The sequence below is a fragment of the Neopelma chrysocephalum genome, unplaced genomic scaffold, assembly GCF_003984885.1.
Source record: "Neopelma chrysocephalum unplaced genomic scaffold, ASM398488v2 Primary Assembly neopelma1_97, whole genome shotgun sequence".
NCBI lineage: Eukaryota > Metazoa > Chordata > Aves > Passeriformes > Pipridae > Neopelma > Neopelma chrysocephalum.
The window spans coordinates 7,206,238-7,224,230 of NW_020897760.1; the positions used below are offsets into that span (position 1 = coordinate 7,206,238).

Consider the following 17,993-nt stretch of genomic DNA (forward strand, 5'->3'; position numbering starts at 1 on the left):
GAGACACAGACAAGTCTGCCCAAAATCATAAGCTTCAAAGTGTTTACCTTTGTTCTTGTGTTGCCAAGAAACATGATAAGGATTTATTTTTGAATTCTGTTTCTCGATATTTTTGAACAAGCAATACTAACCTTATTCCTGTTAGTCCAAAAATTATTCCAACATTAGCAGCAACCATTTTAAGTGTCTAGTAGTATGTTGTATTTAACCTGTATGATTTATAATCTCATACAATGCTTTATATATATTGTTTTCCACTCTCATTGCAGAAGAACAGAATTACAGCAACTTAAATTTTCATTGTGTAACTTATTTTGGGCAGCATTACTTTGAAAAAAACTAAACATCCCTAATTATTTCTATGCCAAATGAAAGCAATGGTTAATGTGGCTTTATCAATGTCAGCTCTAAAGGAAAGCTCTGCTAGATGAATTAAATGAGAAAGTGTCTTCCTAGTCTGCTAAGAACTTGCAAAACCAGCTCTGCTTTCTGAAAGAATGAAGTCTACCTGGCCTTCAGCACTTGTACAATAGTATTTTTATGTAAAGAAACAAATCTCTTTCTTCACTGGATGCAGTAGTAGTATCTATGAATTTGCTCCTAATGACTGTTGAGGTAGAAAATTCACCCAAATCCTATGCCCAAGAAGAAAGACTGGCAAATGGTACTGTTTTCTTGTTCCAAAAACACTCAAATGTTTTCTCTCTGCCAAACCCCTAAGTTGCTGACATGTGAAATACCTTGGTTGCATTCATTCAATGCTAAAAGCCTTCCAGTTCTTCTCAGCATCATGCAGAGAACATTAATGTTCTTCCAGCATAAAACAGCTATGGCACATTGCTAAAGGCAGCGTGATGAGCGTGGACAGATGACTGTGAGCAAGTTATCACGGCTTAATGAGTTAGCACTCATCAGTAGAGCTGTGTGAGCCGATTATGTGCATGGTCCAAATTCATTGCAAATTTGAAGTAAAATCTGTTTGCTTAAACTACTGTAAAAGGTCAATTAACTACTATGAAAGTGTTTCAGCTAATACTTTTTACTAGAACAAGACTTGAACATGCAGCCCTTTACTGTGACTCCACTGATGAGCTACAGTTACTAAATCAAATGTGATCTCCTAGGAACTGCTCATATCCCTGTCTTTTCAGTTCCACTTCTTACTCAGAAACGTTTATGGATTTACTGGATTTGCAGCAGTTTTCAGGTTGCTACAGTTCTCAGGTGTCTGCAGTCTTCTATGTCAGGTGAAATATTGTAGTAGTAGAATTCAGCTCCAGCTTTTCTAAACTCTCATGTACGCTTGTCTGTTGACAAGTCCCATCTTTTGAACCTGCTATAGGTTTCAAAATTCACATTTTTGTGTGATCTACTGCCCCCAGAAATACTAAGTGTCCTCTCTTGTGTGTATTTATCTCCAAAACGTTCCACTGTCAAAAATGCATGTCTCCTGCAAGTGATGATCTGTGTACTGAAGAATTTAAAGAAATGATGTAAAATCTGCACAACATACAATGAAGAAGCTTTCCACTGCCTGCCTATATTGCAAAAGTATCAACATGGGGAGATTCCTGACAGTGAAGGGCTTTTCAGTCTGAAAAAGCATATGTTTAAATAGCATAAGCAATTTTCTCAGGGAGGTTCTGGATTCACATCTGTAGTCTTTAAATATTGTTTGGATGTTAACAAAACCCACAGAGCTCAAGCAGGTTGCAGAGATGGGCTACTCAAATAATCATGAAATGGAGGGCCTTGCTTGTGAGAGAAGACAAAAAAAACCTTACAAGATGTTTAGCCTAGGAAGATGAAGGCAGAGCAAGAATATGATGTCTATATATACATCAGGGAGGGGAAAGACCTATTTAAGTTAAATGACAATGCTGACACAAGAACACGCGATTATAAGCCAGCCATGAATAAATTCAAAGCTGGAAATTAGAAGAGGCTTTTTAAATGGGAAAGGAGTGAGGTGGTTAATGGCCTTCCAGGGAAGCAGCTGGAGGACACAGGGGAGGCAGTCCAAAGTTTAGGATACCATTAGATAGCTCAGGAAGTGCTTGCTTGCAACAACATAATCAAAGTTGATTTTTTCCAGCTACAAACTCACAAAAGGAATAACAAAAATAATGCATGTAGCATGGTGATTTCTGAATTTGTAACCAAGTCTCACTTCTCATAGCCTACAAAAATACACTTTTGGGGACTTAGAATCCCAAATAGGGAGGATGATGGCATTTTAGAGGCCTGAAAGTGATTTCAAAAGACTGTGTCAATGACTTACTGCTAATTTACCCTCTTTGCTGTTGTGTCTTTTAATCACTTCTTTCTCTCAAGCAAAAACTATATCTTCATTCATTTGCAAAGTTTCAAGACATTATTGACTAAAAAAGCAACGGTACTTAAAAGATGTTCTGCAGGTGCACTCTTTTACAGCATCTCAGGGCTTCTTGTTTTCATAAAATCATAAATGTTTGGAACAAAATAAACAGTGCAGCAAGAAATAATCAGCTTTCACTGTTTAAAGTGGTTTCACTCCAAAAAGCAACTGTCTAAAATGGCACTATGGGATTCCACACTTGATATATCTCAATGGCCTCCAGATCAAATGTGCAATGTTTACAGACTAATTTTTTTTTTTTTTTGCCAACTGCCAGACCTGCAAACAGGAGCCAGGTTCTGAAAGTCAAGTTGTGTTCTTTCTGGCTTATGCATTACCAGCAGCAATAAAAAAAAAAGAAAAAAGAAAGAAAAAGATGGAAGTTAAATTTTGTCCTAAGCTGCACCTTTGAGACGGCAAGGACATGGGGTGCTCCTTTTAATTACTGCTGTGCTGTCCTGCTCTTCTTAACAAAACTGTACTGAATGAACTGGGAGAGGAATGTTGTCCTGCAACTGGAACTGTCAGGGAATTCAGTTGCTATGGAGAGAATTGGAGCAGAATCCATTAGTTTTATGTTACTAATGAGTACAGAAAAAAATATTCTTTTTGTCACCAAGCTAGGCAGATGTGATTTTGAGCATACACAAGGAGCAGATCTGTTCAGTAGAATATTATTTTTGCAATGCTATAATAGCTGCATTTTAATCTAAAGGTATCAAACATTTTATGGTGATTAGCTTTTCATTAGCCATTATATTAGTAAACCCATATTTGTAAATACGATTCATGGTTGAGCTCTGGCTCCTTGTAGACCTGCTGTGTCCATCTTCATGCAGACCTTTTCGTGTAAGACCCCACTGTGCTCTAGAGATGATGAACATCACAGGCCTCTCATTAGAAAGCCATACACAGTGCAGGTACTGCACCTCACACAGCAAGTTCAAAGGGAACACACATTAGAGAGGTACCTGTCTTCCACATGATCTTTTTCCATAATAAAGATGAGGTACTGACAGAAAGAGAGAGATGAAAAGAAGAAATGTTAGAAACAAAATTACGGATTACAGAAGAAAAAGTCACCAGAATCTGAGGGTACATGATCAAGTCAATTTACAGTAAAGTAGCTAACTATGTAATCCGATTAAAACTAATTTTACATTGAAAGATCACAGATACTTTGCCAATACTTAAAAAAGGTGCTCTGAGAATTAGGGACCTCTAAGCCTTGTTTTCAGTAAAACAGTTGTGGTACCAGCTTAAGTGGGGCTTACAAAATAACTCATAGAATCTAGGCTATCCTGCGTTGGAAGGGACCCACATCATCGAATCCAATTCCTGTCTGTGCACAGGAAAATTCCAAAAATCACACCATGTGCCTGAGAGTGTTGTCCAAACACTTAGATGAACCTTTATGTTATTATTCAATAAGGTTTCTGTAATGAAAATTATGCCTTGTGTATCTATCACAATTCTTTATGAAGACTGCGAGGTCTTTCAAATAAAAAAAAAACCTCAAAACCCAAAAACACTAGTAATTTTTATGTTTGACTAGGCCTCTGACAGAAGCCTGTGATACAACAGAGCTCTGAAATTAAGTAGTCATGAACTGGGATTGCAAGTTGGTTAAAGAACAAAAACAAAGCAAAAAATAAAGATGTGGAATACAATGACAAATGTTCAGAAAATGTCAAATATTAACAGAACAAAGCATCTCAATTTTCTGGTTAGATATGATGTTGTTTAGTATGTTTGAGTGTCTTTCAGGAAAAGATTTGAACCAGAAGAGTGTAGAGTTGGTACAAATTTTAATTTAAATTGAAGAAAATCCAAGAAACTTGTAGGTATTTTAAAAAACTAGATGAAGAGATACTATCACAGTGAAAAAATGCAGCTTGACAAACATCTTATCAAAGTAAATAACTTTTGCTGATCTTGCCAACAGATACATTCTAGATAAAAAAATCTGAAAAAGAAAACACAGTAGGAGACACTATTGACAACTCACGGAACCTTCTGCTTGGTGTGCTGTCCTGACCAGAGGCAAGCAAACTAGCAAGATTTTAAGATAGAAAATAGCACCATAACTACTGCAGTGCTGTTGTTATAATTAATCAGCCATGATGTGGAATACAAAGTCATTCCAGTTTCAACCACAGAAGCACAGTGCCCTGGAGCACTGGGCAATGATTAATGGGAAGAAATTTAACAAGCCCAAATGCCAGATTCTGCACCTAGGATGGAGAAACGCTGGGCAGAAGTATAAATTAGGAGAGGAGTGACTGGAGTGCAGCCCTGCTGAAAGGGATGTGAGGGTGCTGGTGGGCAGCAGGTGCATTGTGAGCCAGTGGTGTGCCCGGACAGCCCAGAGGGCAAACCACAACCTGGGGTGCAGCAAACACAGCACAACCAGCCACTCAAAAGAGGTGACTGTCCAACTGTGTACAGCATTGTTGTGCCCTCGCCTTGAGTGCTGTATACAGTTCTGAGTCCCCCACCATTTCAGGAGGACGTGAAGGTACTTGAATGCAACTAGAGAGAGCAACAAAGCTGGTGAAAGCGCAAGAACATCCCGTGAGGAGCAGCAAAGGACTTTGGACTTGTCTAGTTTGGAGAAAAGGAGGCTGAGGAGTGACCTCACTGCCCTCTACAGCTTCCTGAGTGGAGGAAATAGAAAGCGAGCTGATGATCTTTCCTCCCTGGTATACAGCAATAGGTCATGTAGGAATGGTTCAAAGCTATGCTGGAGAGGTTCAGACTGGACATTAGGAAGCACTTCTTTACCAAGAGGATGGCCATGCATATGCTTCCTAGAGAGGTGGTTGAAGCTCCAAGCCTATTAGTGCTCAAGAGGCATTTGGAAAATGCCCTTAATAACATGCTTTATCTATTGGTCAGTCCTGAAGTGGTCAAGCAGTTGGTCCTTTCCAATTGAAATTATTTTTTCTATTCTATTCTATTCTATTCTATTCTATTCTATTCTATTCTGTTTCTATTCCTATTCTATTCTCTTGCAGAGCCACTTGAGGCAGTCCTTCTGCTGCAGTAAGAGGGGGGAGGGAAAGAGGAAGTTTGGACTCTAGGATTTCTGCCCATATCTGAAGACTACAGTTTACTTGAACTAGATCAAACACAAGGAATTTAAGCTTGAGGATCTCTGTGGATATTTTTCCAACAGGTGGAACACCATGTCACGCCCTAGCTAAGCTGACAAATAGAGCTACGCCAGAATGTTTGAACTACCAAACAAGGCAATCTCTACAGCAAGACTTGTGGAGTAAAAAAGGAAGAAATAAAATAAGCAGATAAATGGTGACTGAATATTGTGGTATAGGCCCTTAAGGCAAAAGAACTAAATTATTAGGAAGAAAACACAAAAACATATAAGGAAAGAAATTAAAGTAATAAGGAGGTAACCTGAAATAGGCAAATACATCTGTAGGAGCTGTACAAAACTGCAACTGAAAAGAAAATATCCAAGGTACATATCCACATATGGCAGAAATACCGATATTACAGACAAGTGAGAAAAGAATAAACAACTCTGCTGAACATCAAAGTACGCAGTTTCAAATAATATTGAAAAATAGAGAAGATAAAGAGAACAGCCATGGGAAAAGAGATCCAAAAAATAAGTTAGATTTTGGATAATTGCAGAGGGTTTTTAAATTGATTAAAAAAAAAGACAATTTGACAGCATGTGGTATTTACAAAAATGTTGGAATTTACATATCACCAACCCAACAGCTGATTAGGCAGATTAGGAAACTTGGGGGGGGGCATCAGGAAATTTGCAGCAACCCTCCAAAAATACAAGCAGCCACTGCAGGGGTCATAGCTCTTTCAAGGGCACCTATCTCTCAGGTCCCATCAGCTTTCAAGCATGCCACTTCACTGCTCCAGAGAGCGAGAGTTAAGCTGGGACTACCTGTGAGAACCAGGTACTGACCTTTACTACTCCCAATATCCTAGTCTGAACTAACATATTCAGTTAGTGAATATGTTATTCTTTCTGTCTAGAGGGTCAGCCAAGACAGAACTACTTGAAGATGGTCTGGGATTTGTAATTCTAAATGTGAACATTTCTTGGACAGTTACAAATAAATCACTCAAGTCCAAGTTCCTTTGCCTCTCTCCATGGAGAATTCCTGATCAGGCAAGGGTATCAGATAAGTCACCTTTTTTCATTAAGCTTCACTCAGCTTCATTAATGAATATTCTGAATCCTCCTGGCAGATTTTCACCACTATATAATAATAGATGGATCTATTAATAATCAACTTTATTAAAACCTCCATTTGTAGTGGCAAATTCCCTACTTTAACCAAAACCCAGGTATTTTCCTATTTCTTAGTGGGCATTTGTGGTGAACTGACCCCATCTGGACACCAGGTATCCACCAAAGCTGCTCTATCACTCCCCTCCTCAGCAGGACAGGGGACAAAATATATACTGAAAGTCTCACGGGCCGAGACAAGGACAGGGAGAGATCACTCACCAGTTATTGTGTCAGGCAAAAGAGACTGGACTTGGGGAAATTAGTTTAATTTATTGCCAATCATATCAGAGTATATATGACATATAAAACCAAATCATGAAACACCTTCCCCCCACCACTTCCTTCTTCCTGGGCTCAACTTTACTCCTAAATTCTCTACCTCCTCCCCACTTGGTGGTACAGGGGGATGGGTTAGGGTTAGAAGGTGTTGCAGTTGGCTTCACATTGTCTCTGCCTTTCCTTCCTCCTCACAGGCAGGACTCTTCACATTCTTTCCCTGCTCCAGAGTGGGGTCCCTCCCGAGTCCGTCCCACAGGCTGCAGTTCTTCATGAACTGCTCCAGTGTGAGTCTCTCCCACAGAGTGCAGTCTTTCAGGAACAGACTGTTCCAGCATGGGTCCCTTCCACAGGGCCACAAGTTATGCCAGCAAAACTGCTCCATTGTGGGCTCCTCTCTCCATGGGGTCACAAGTCCTACCAGGAGCCTGCCCCAGTGCAGGCTTCCCATGAGGTTACGGCCTTCTTTCTGGCATGGGGTCCCCCCTAGGCTGCAGGAGGATATCTGCTCCACTCTGGACCTCCATGGGCTGCAGGTGGGCAGCCTGCTTTACCACAGCCTGCACCACAGGCTGTAGGGGAATCTCTGCTGTGTCACCTGGAGCACCTCCTCCCCCTCCTTCTTCACTGACCTTGGTGTCTACAGAGATGTTCCTATCACCTAGAATCACAGAATGGTTTGTGTTGAAAGGGACCTCAAAGGTCATCCAGTTCCAAATCCCCTGCCACGGGCAAGGACACCTTCTAGCAGGTCATGTTGGTCTTGAACACTCCCGGGATGGGGCATCCACAACTTCTCTGGGAAAGCTGTTCCAGTGCCTCACCACCCTCATAGTGAAGAATTTCTTCCTAATATCCAATCTAAGCCTGTCTTCTTTCAGTTTAAAGCCATTCCCCCTTGTCCTGTCACCACATGCCCTTGTAAAAAGTTTCTCTCCAGTTCTCTTGCAGCCACTTTAGGTACTGGAAGGGTCTCTGTCTCCCCAGAGCCTTTTCTTTTCCAGGATGAACAGCTCCAGCTCTCAGCCTGTCTGCATAAGAGAGGTGCTCCAGCTCTCTGGTCATCTTGGTGACCCTCTGAAGGCTTCCTTTTTGTGTCTGAGTTTGTCCAGGGCCTCATGGCATTTTTCCCTGACTTCCTCTTTGTTGGGATGCATCACTCCTGAGCTTGGGAGAGGTGATCCTTGAATATTACCTCTCTTTCCTCCAGGGCTTTATTTCATGGTTCTCTGCCAAGCAGATCCCTGAAAAGGCCATATTCTCACTCCTCTCTTCAACTGAAGTTGCTGTTTTTCCCCCCTTTTAAAATATGTTATCCCAGAGGCACTACACCATTGCTGATGGGCTTGGGTTTGGCCAGTGGTGGGTCCGTCTTGAAGCCAGCTGCCCTTGACTTTGTCGGACACTGGGGAAGCTCCCAGCAGCTTCTCAGAGAAACCACCCCTGTACCCCACCACTACACCAAAACCTTGCCATGCAAACACAATACAACCTCTCTTGCTGTTGTTTTTCTCATTATGGTTAAAATATAAAAGAGATGTTCATACTGAAAGACTGTCACAAATCAGCTTTGGCGACGCCTATCTTCTTCTAATTGCTTCAGTTTCATTTAACCAAAGGTGTGAAAAAGAGGCTAACCTGATTTCACTGACTGAGAAGCTCCTCAGACACCACTCAAAAGTATTCAATATCTTATAAACAAAAGTTTGTATTTGGGGGAATTCATTTTCCTCTTCCCTGCTGTAGGGCCTCTTTTCTTTTTTTTAATCTATCTCCTACCACTTGGATCTTTTTTGCTTTTGTACTTGGAGTTAGGCTTGATAAATTATTGACCTCAACTTTTTTATTTATGTTTTTTCAAGTCTTTATGTCTGTTTTTCCCTCTTGCTAAACTTTTTCCTTCATTCGGTTTATTTGCTTTTGGATGGTATCAGTTTTCTGGTTTTCTGCTGTTTTCAGAAGCAAGCTATCTCATTGAAAATGCAGTTATTGGCTCTTGCTTCTTCTTTTTCTTTTTCCCTACATCAATACTCTCTCCCTGCAAAGAGAACAGAATCATGAAACCTCGGAGGTCAAGCAGGCTTTGAAAATGCTCATCATAGTGGGGGGAAAAAAAGAGTAGATTGCTGTTCTTTGGAACTTTTTGTATACATATAGAAGGGAACCTCAGCACAAGAGGAGAGGAGTGATTTTCAAAAGCATGACATAAACCAAAATAAGCAGTCCAGAAATCTGAGAGAGGTCTATAGATGTGGCAAACTATTTAATTTAAACAGGAAGATGATTCAAAATTTCTCCTTGGCTGGTTTTGCCATTCTACCAGTTAGTTTGGAATACTGGATATACTGGTAAATTGCAAAATTCTCTTGGGAATTATGTGTTATTTTGAGCACTGTTCATATTGTATTCACCATGTTTCACCTTATTTTTGCAAGAATTCTTACAGGTGTGTTCATACAGGGAAAGTTACCTACCGTAGATATCTGATATTCTCCCATATATGAGCAAAACAGTCAACAAATTAACAGACATAATTTTCACATTGCTTTATAAAAGGGCCTACATGAGAATCCTGATTTAAAAAGAAAAATAATAAATTGCTCACTTATTTTCCTATTCAGACTTGAAGTTGAAGTCAGCTCTGAAGTGAACACCTAGAATAATTAGCTTATGCCGTTTCATTTTATTGATATTTATTGGCTACCTAAGGGAAGAGAAAAGCTTCAATGTATATATTATGGAGTAGATAGGGGTCACAGGTTTTATTTTTGCCTTGACATTTACTCATTGTAGACGGTGGATAAGCTACTTAGACAAACATTCTCCAGCTTTAAAAGTTCAATCTGAAAACCTATGACACAGCTTTTATATGTACTGAACACCAACCTTTTTCATTGATCCTACATGAGGGATGGAGGCATTTAGCACATTGCAAGTAATCAAAAGGTATCATGCAAAACAGCTCATACTGTAGCATTCAAACTGAAAGAAATTGTAAACAATTCTGCTTTGTTCTTCAAGGCATTACCCTGCTTGTTCTGCAATTACTGTTCCATTGCCTGAATATCTTCATTTTGAAAAATGACATTAGAGAAATACCTATACAAATCATTTCTCATTGATTTTGGTTAAAAGCTAGAAAGTCTGCATAAAGAGTTGTCTTTGATGCCCTCTAACTAGCTTAAAAGCAGTAATAACCAACTCAAGCTGCCAGAAATGACTGTGCATGTCAACTGCCTGATGGCCGATCATTTCTTATGCATAAGCATACGTTTTTGTTACCTTGATTGCTGGAATGGGCTTCTTCGGAATGAAATGCTTTTTCTCGGGAAGCACGGCAGCCATGTTCTGTGTCTTCAGTTTAATCTTGTTCTCAGCTATTATTTTTTTGCGTTGTTCCAGGTAAGGCCCAAAACTGGGTAGTTTCTGAAACAAAAATCAGTAAACATGATTATGCTTAGTGAGCGGGGGTAGTAAAAAGGTGAGTCTGATCCCACGGGTGAAACCCTAAGTCCATGCGGACCGTGACTTGCTTCTTATTCAGGAAGTTGAAATTGAAAACAGCAAGACTACATTGGAGTGAGAAGTGAATAAAAAATCAAATATGAACATTGGGATTTGACTTGAAAATATATACTGAATATTAAAATATTAATATCCCACAGCAGAAAAATAGCTGAATTGCAGGTCAGCATCCCACAATCTATTATATCCCCATTGCATACTTGCTTGTATATAAAAATGTATCATATTAAATAATTCAAATGTGTAACTTTATTTCTATTTTATTTTATACTATGTGGTAAGGTATCAGAAAATTATCAGTTTACTTAGAAGGGTTCCACCAGTATTTAAGATTATTTGTATTGATATCTGAATATATCAATACATATTTTTAAAAGCTTATAAACATGTATTTTGCAGTCTGATAATAGAAGGCTGTCTTGACCTGTCAAAGTAAGGCTAACAAACACCAAATGAACTGAAACGCATTATAATCTCCTAATTTACCTCTATGTCCCACTTGCAATCTTTTCTGCAACATTTAATCCTTGAACCCAATTAAGCAAACTCTAGAGGAAGATTTCACTGAATTGCAAAACTCATGTCTCACCCAAGAACATGAAAGAGCTGGTTAAGGATTCATAAAACACTCCGCTTCCCGACAGAAATAGTCCCGTTGCTTACCTAGCAGAGATATGGACAACTGTAGTGTGCCACAGTCACAGAGTTCAGTGAGCAAAGAATGGTAAAAACATGGATTTTTGCTTTATGCAATAGATCATGCCCTTCCTCCCTTGAAACTAGTTTCTTATTCTGCAGAAGTATTTTATCCACCTAACTAAACCCTGTTCAGAAGCTACAGCAGTACTGCAGAAACCAGCAGGTAGTAACAGGGGATACATAGCCTCAGCAGCTGCTAGCATTAATTCACGCTAATAATACAACCTCAAAGAGCATATCGAACAAGATACAGTACTGCCGTGGTCATCAATTTTTTAAGAGGGAATTTCAATGTGAATTTTAAACCCCAAATTATTTAAAAATTTACAAATTATTATTTTTTAAAATGAAGTAAATCCAGAAGAGGTTACCCTGCTCTTCTGCTAATCCCTAGGAGAAAAATTCCTCAATGAGCTCCGTCATCCACAGCACCCAACCCTGGGACCTCAGGCTTCTTGCTATGACAAACAAAAGCTTTCTTGGCTGTTCAGTTTTTGGCACTCTGAGCATAGAGCCAGAGGGTGAGGTCCTTGAAATGCTTCCCTGCTTCCAAGAGTTGGTTTGTGGCCTCAACACATTTTTAACAGCAAGTCAGCAGGAGCCTTGCAGTCTCCTGGAGCTCTCCAGAGGAGGTGCCCTCCTGCAGGCTGGGACTGAACTATGAGACAAAGCCTCAATCTGGGCGAATGCAAGGCCAGAACCGTGGGGGATACTGCAGACCCCATCTGTCCTAAATGTAGGTGTAGCCCAAGTTTCCCCACCTTCAGGGGGCTCTTTCTGTGTCTGTTCAATGGGAACTTGGTTCCTGCATGCCATGTTCAAGGGTTTCCTTACAGACATCAAACAAACTTTCCTTTCTGTGCAGTTGCCATACAAGAAATGTTCTTGGATGTCTTAAAATAAGGTTTTATGATCTACTGCAAACAGCCATAAGGAAACGGTCTTACATCCTAAAGTCAAATAAGACAGCAAAACCAGAATTATTTTATAAGACAAAATGAGCAGAAGGAAGAATTTGTTTAATTTCATTCTAATCAATAGGCTCTAAAGCACAAACATGTAAACTCAATTCTTTACAAGACTTTTAGAAAGCCTAAAACTTTTAGCAAAAATCAAAAACCCACAAATTTTGCTAAAAAGTGTTCTGGTATGTCTACTAGGCCGAATCAATTAGAAATACATTTTTGGCTACAAATAAGTAGTAGTTGTGTCACTGAGAAACTATTTCCTCTCCATAATTTATGTGCTGATGCCAACAACTTTGGCTTGAGAGAGCAGGAGACCTGATGACAAAGCGTTTTTGGATTCTTTCCTGTCTGGCCAGGAATTGAATTGCTGACTTTGAGAGTAAGTAGCAAAGCTAATTTTGCTGATGTTTTAACTGAAGTAGTAGAGAGACGAGACAGTTGTTCATGGCTTGACTGATTGAAGATCATCTTCAGGAAGAACAGCCAAATCTTTTCTTAATAAATCCTTTACTTTTCTGTTCTCTTAATATATGCCCAATCTTCTAATTTCTACTGACAGAAACACTGGGTATACTGAAGTGAAATAGATGATCTAAGGAAGAGTGTGGAAGAAGAATTTATTTTTGTGTATAGGTGAAGAGCAAATTACAAAGGTTAATTAATTTTCAAAGTTGTAAGTTGAAGTAGATTTTTACCTCTAACATATCTGCTATCTGGAATGTACAGCAGACATTTTGAAGAGTGTGCAATGCCACCAGTTCCATAATTCAGATGATTTGTAATTACGTGTTCAGCTAAATTAAACTGTATAATCTGTATTTTTTTTTTAAAAAGAAAATATGATTCATCTAGAAAACTATTGTCCAACTTTCATATTTGCTGTGCACTGCTGTTTTTCTGTCAAGAATTTGGTCAAATGGAATTTAAAATAATTAAGGAAACATGTAGGTCTTGGTCCAGGCTGGGGCACACACAATGAGCTTCCACTGACTTCACACACTGTGTGCCCATACAAATGGCCTGGTTATTTGGGGTCTAGTAGTTCACAAGCAGCCAAGCCAAATTTCATCAAACAGCACTGAAAACCAACAATCTTTTCTACAGCAATAAATAATACATGAAAATGTAGCCTCAGGAGCTTAGGAAGGACTTATTGATGGTTCCCCTTATGAGTAATGCACAGACACAGGGAATGCAGAGGAGAGTGCTTATTGTTCGGAGCTGTGGTTTCAAACATCTTGCAGTCAAAGGCCACATGAAATGGCAAACGATATTTTAATGAAATGTGTTACTGGATACAGAAAAAGTGGAGACATTGAAATAACTGTGGAAGAAATGGATATTTAAGAGATTTTAAAATTAAATCGCCTCTAATCATAGTAGAGGATATCTTCCTAAGCACATAGGGGATTTAATAACAAAATTCCCAATGAAAGCACAAGCACAGAGCTTCGTGTGTTTAACTCTGTTTGCTTTTGAAATCTTTATATAGTACTTTTTTTTTTTTTTAATTTCCAGATAATCCAATGTCACTAAACTCTCCATACATGATATCTTTGTTATATCAACATCTGCCTAGAAAAAAACCACAACTAATATGAATATGTGGAGCATAGCAAGTCCTTAGAAGATTGCAACAAGCAGAGTAATTAGATAATTCTCATCTACTTATATATCTGTATCAGTGATGTCTATAGCTGCATTATTTGTATCCATCTGTCTCTATATAGACATAATTTAATGTGTTTCTACTGGAGGGATAACATCAAGAATGGAGCCAAAATAAATACATTAAGTGGAATTATTTCATTGTTTATAATTGCATTATCACAAAACTGGAAGCTTGACATATCTTGCTGGAGTATTTTACAGAAAGAAAGCAAAAATCCAAATCCTCCCTTGCCCTTCACTTCCAAAAGCTGCCTTTTAACTGATGAACTGCATAAATCTTCAGCAACATTGTGATTTTTGTTTCAGTAGTTTCTCCAGGGATTCATCATTGATGAATTTGTTCTTACCAAAAAAGCTAAATCCTGCTCATATAAAGATAACAGTATCTTCCACTAAAACTGTCTCTATTCAGACATAAAAAAGCATTACCCTGCCAATAGAGAACTGACAACTTAATGAATCAACAATGAAACCTTAAGCCAGAGAGCTTTAAGGTGAGTAAGTCTGTTTTGATTATAATTTATTCATGGATCAATCTAAAGGTAATTGAGCATATTATGAACTAAAAAAGATTCTTGTTTCCTAATGGCAAAAAGTAGAAAGAATCCTGCACTTCAGACTGATGCAATTTTTATGGGCACACCAGCAAGCAACCTAACCAGTGGAACAGGCCGGTGGACAGGGCAGTGCAATATGTGTCAGATGACCCCGACTTTACTTCTAACTTGGAAACTGATCTGCTCCTTACTCTGGGAAAATCCACGTATGTCTCCATGATGAAGTCATGGGTTGCTTATCTGGGACCTGTCTGCTACTAAGGGGCTGGATGCCATCTACTGTTAGAAGACACAGATTTCAGCTGGCACAGTGTATTGAGTTTTCATGGCAAGGTTTTGATAGTGGGGGGGGCTACAGGGGTGGCTTCTGTGAGAAGTGGCTAGAAGCTTCTCCTATGTCTGGCTGAGCCAAGGACAGCCAGCTCCAAGATGGGCCTGCCACTGGCCAAGGCCAAGCCCGTCAGCAATGGTGGAAGTGCCTCTGGGAAAACATTATTACATTAATAACAAAAGGAACAGTAGGGAAAATGTGGGTCCACTACTGAATGGAAAAAGGAACCTTGCAACAGAGGTTGCAGAGGAAGCTCAGATAGGGAACACCTTCTTTGCTTCAATCTTCACTGTCCTCAGGAGATCCTGATCCAGGAGACCAGGGAGAAGGTCTGCAGAAAGAAAGACTTCTCCTTAGTCAAGGAGATGTGCTAAAATGGCTGCATATATCTAGAATCCTTATTACATACTGCATGTACATGTAATACATGTAATATGTTCTTATTTTACACTGTGCAATAATTTCCATGCAGTGGTCTGCCTCCACCCTGTTGCAACTTCACAACAACAATAACGACAAGAGCAACAAGAACAAGAACAACAACAGAAAGATTACTGAGGTTTCCTGAAGTCATATCTGCTTTCTTCCTTGTTCTCAGAGAATACAACAAAACATGACTCCAACATTTCCAAAGAGAAAGAAAACACAAGGTCCCAGTACCAATGAGCAGCACCAGTAACAACAATGAAATCTTGTGACAATGTCAAGTAGCTTGTGTTACTTCTGGGGAAAAAAAAGAAAACCACCCAACAAAAAAACAACCTAACAATAATGCCAACAGTTGAATTTTGTTCCTCTGAAGGCAGCAAATAACACACATTTTCATATTCATAGATATATATATATAAAGAGAATATTTTGCAGAAGCTTTCCCCACGGGTAAACTGCTTAACTAATGAAAACTATGTATGGCAATGGAGAAAGTAAAGATTTGAATTCTTATTCTGTTAGACATTCTTACTCTTTCAGGCATTCAAAGCTAAATTCTCTTAAATAGCTGCTTTTCTCTGTGTCAGTTCCATACCCTGCATGGTAAGAGCCCATGGCAAGAAGGAGCCATCCAGATGGCATCAGGGTTCATGTCAACACCTCCAGCAAGGAATCCTGCAGGAGTCCTCCCCACAGCATGTGGGCAGGCGATGTGTAATGGAGAGGATGGGATACTTCATTCTACCAGTTTCCACCTGATAGTGAGTTTCTTGGGCCAACATCAGCTGTTGCAGCCCCTGGAGAGGCTGTAGTTCCATTAGCAAGAAGCCACAGGGATTTTGTCCCTTGTATCAAAGGGTTCATACATTCTCATGGCTCTGTTTCTTAGAGCTGAGACATTTCTGGGTTCACTGCCTTTAATGATGTGGAAATGCCTTCAAAATAAAGGACACAACACAACAATTATTCAGAAAAAAAATGAACTCTGCCTTTCAGTTATTTTGATTTTTTTCTTGGAACTTTTATTTGCTTCATAAACAGCACTGTCTCAGTAATCTGCAATTACTGCACATATACTTGTTCCTGTAACCTCTGCTGCCCACTCTGCATGTGTATATACCATCACATTTAGTTACTCAACTATTCTGTCTGCTCTTTAAACCATGATTATTTAAAGTGGTTGAGCTAACCCCCAGCCCTTCAGTAATTCTGAGATTAAACGGAACACTACTGTGTGTTCTAGGAAAACATACTGCAGTGACCTCACCATGAGATATACAGTACCATGTTTGAATGTGCAGATAAAACATTACCTAAAATAACAATTATTTATTCTTTCATAATTTTTCTAACACTGCCAGAATTTTCTCTTCTAGTTCCAAATCACAAACAGATTATTCTTCATGTTCTAACTCAAATATTTGGTTTTTAGCAGGATATATACACCAAGTGAGGGAAAAGGTTTTAGGATTATAGGCTTACTATAGTGCAGCAAAAACTTACATTCTACAAATGTACTGAAGTCATGAAATATTCATCAATAAAACAAAAAAAGAGCTAATATTTGCAGCAAGCTTAGACATTTACAATCAAAAGCCAGGATGACATAGATGATAAAGAAAATGTTACCTTCTGGGGTGAAGAAAAGAAGATACTGATACACATTACTGTGCTACTTCATGAACATCTGGCAGTCTGTCACTTAATAGACAACAACATCTTCTCTAAACAGAAGAGACTTGAATTCATCAGGGATTCCTGTAGTACAGTATGTGCTTAACTTAAGTACCTGCTTTCTGTGATTTCCATAGATTACCATATTCATGACACTGTGGAGTGAAAGCATTCTTCTCACTCTCTAACCAGAACATGCAAAAGAAATTAAAACGTTGGCAGGCACTTTGTCTCCAGTTTGTTGGACACGTGAGGGAAGGACTTTCCACCCATTTATGCAGATGAAATTCTGTCAGCTAAGCAGCAGCATAAAGAAGATGTCAGCAGAATGGCTATTAACAAATATCTGGCAGGCAAGCAAATATAACTGTATTCAAATGTGTTTAGGAAACAGGATCAGTATCAGTTGAGCCTTAGCGCTGGAAAATTTGTGCAAACAAGATTTTGTACTTTTACTAGTACATAAGTAAAAATCAGTATTCACATTTTCATGTGTGTCTATATACCATTTGTATACATAACTATACATTCAGTTTATGCACTTATTATAACAGTGCTGTAAATTACCTGATCACACGAAAAAATGCCATTGTTAGATAGTTTTACCCATTTTCTCCAAGCTGGCTGGGAACTGATCTGTTGAGACCAGTGCTAAAATAATCTGTTTTTTTGGATTTAACCATTCTCTTCTGGTAGTACATGTACTGAGGAGATTGACTCCAGCAGTACCAGACTGTCTGTTTTCTAGGTCCTTTCAAAGAAATTTCAGAGATGTTAGCTAGACTATTAAAAGGCAAAAAACATCTTTTCTTACAACTCTGAGAAAGTATGCATTAGTGGCTACCAACCGACCTGTCAGTCATAGATGCTGCTGACCCAGCAAGGTGAGTAGAACTGTATTAAGCTGAATTTGCTAATTCCACTTGTGCTAAATGAGCTGGGTCAGGTACCAGGAGCAACCTCACCCTGCTTCTAGAACTGTGAGGCCCAAGGAAGCTGCATTTAAACTGCCCACATGACCCATGTGAATCTGTTCTAAAGCTCCTTGAGCAACCTGACATTACCACGCAGCCTGAGCACAAATTACACATCATGGGCAGGAGGAGGTGAAAAGCACGATATCGACATCTGCCTTAGCTCTTTCACACTCTTATCCAGCATCGCCCTGGTGGAAATACAGCTCTAGACACCCTGCAGTACTTACTCA

The 17,993-nt window shown here is 39.2% G+C and overlaps 1 protein-coding gene across 1 annotated transcript in view; it reads right to left on the bottom strand.

Moving 5' to 3' along the window:
• The window catches only part of LOC113972789 (dihydropyrimidine dehydrogenase [NADP(+)]), a 260,733-nt gene that overhangs the window by 4,572 nt on the left and 238,168 nt on the right, over positions 1 to 17,993 (bottom strand). Inside the window, exon 19 of the mRNA XM_027694199.1 lies at positions 10,215 to 10,358. Within this exon, the coding sequence (XP_027550000.1) occupies positions 10,215 to 10,358 (144 nt within the window). The remainder of the gene's footprint in view (positions 1 to 10,214; positions 10,359 to 17,993) is intronic.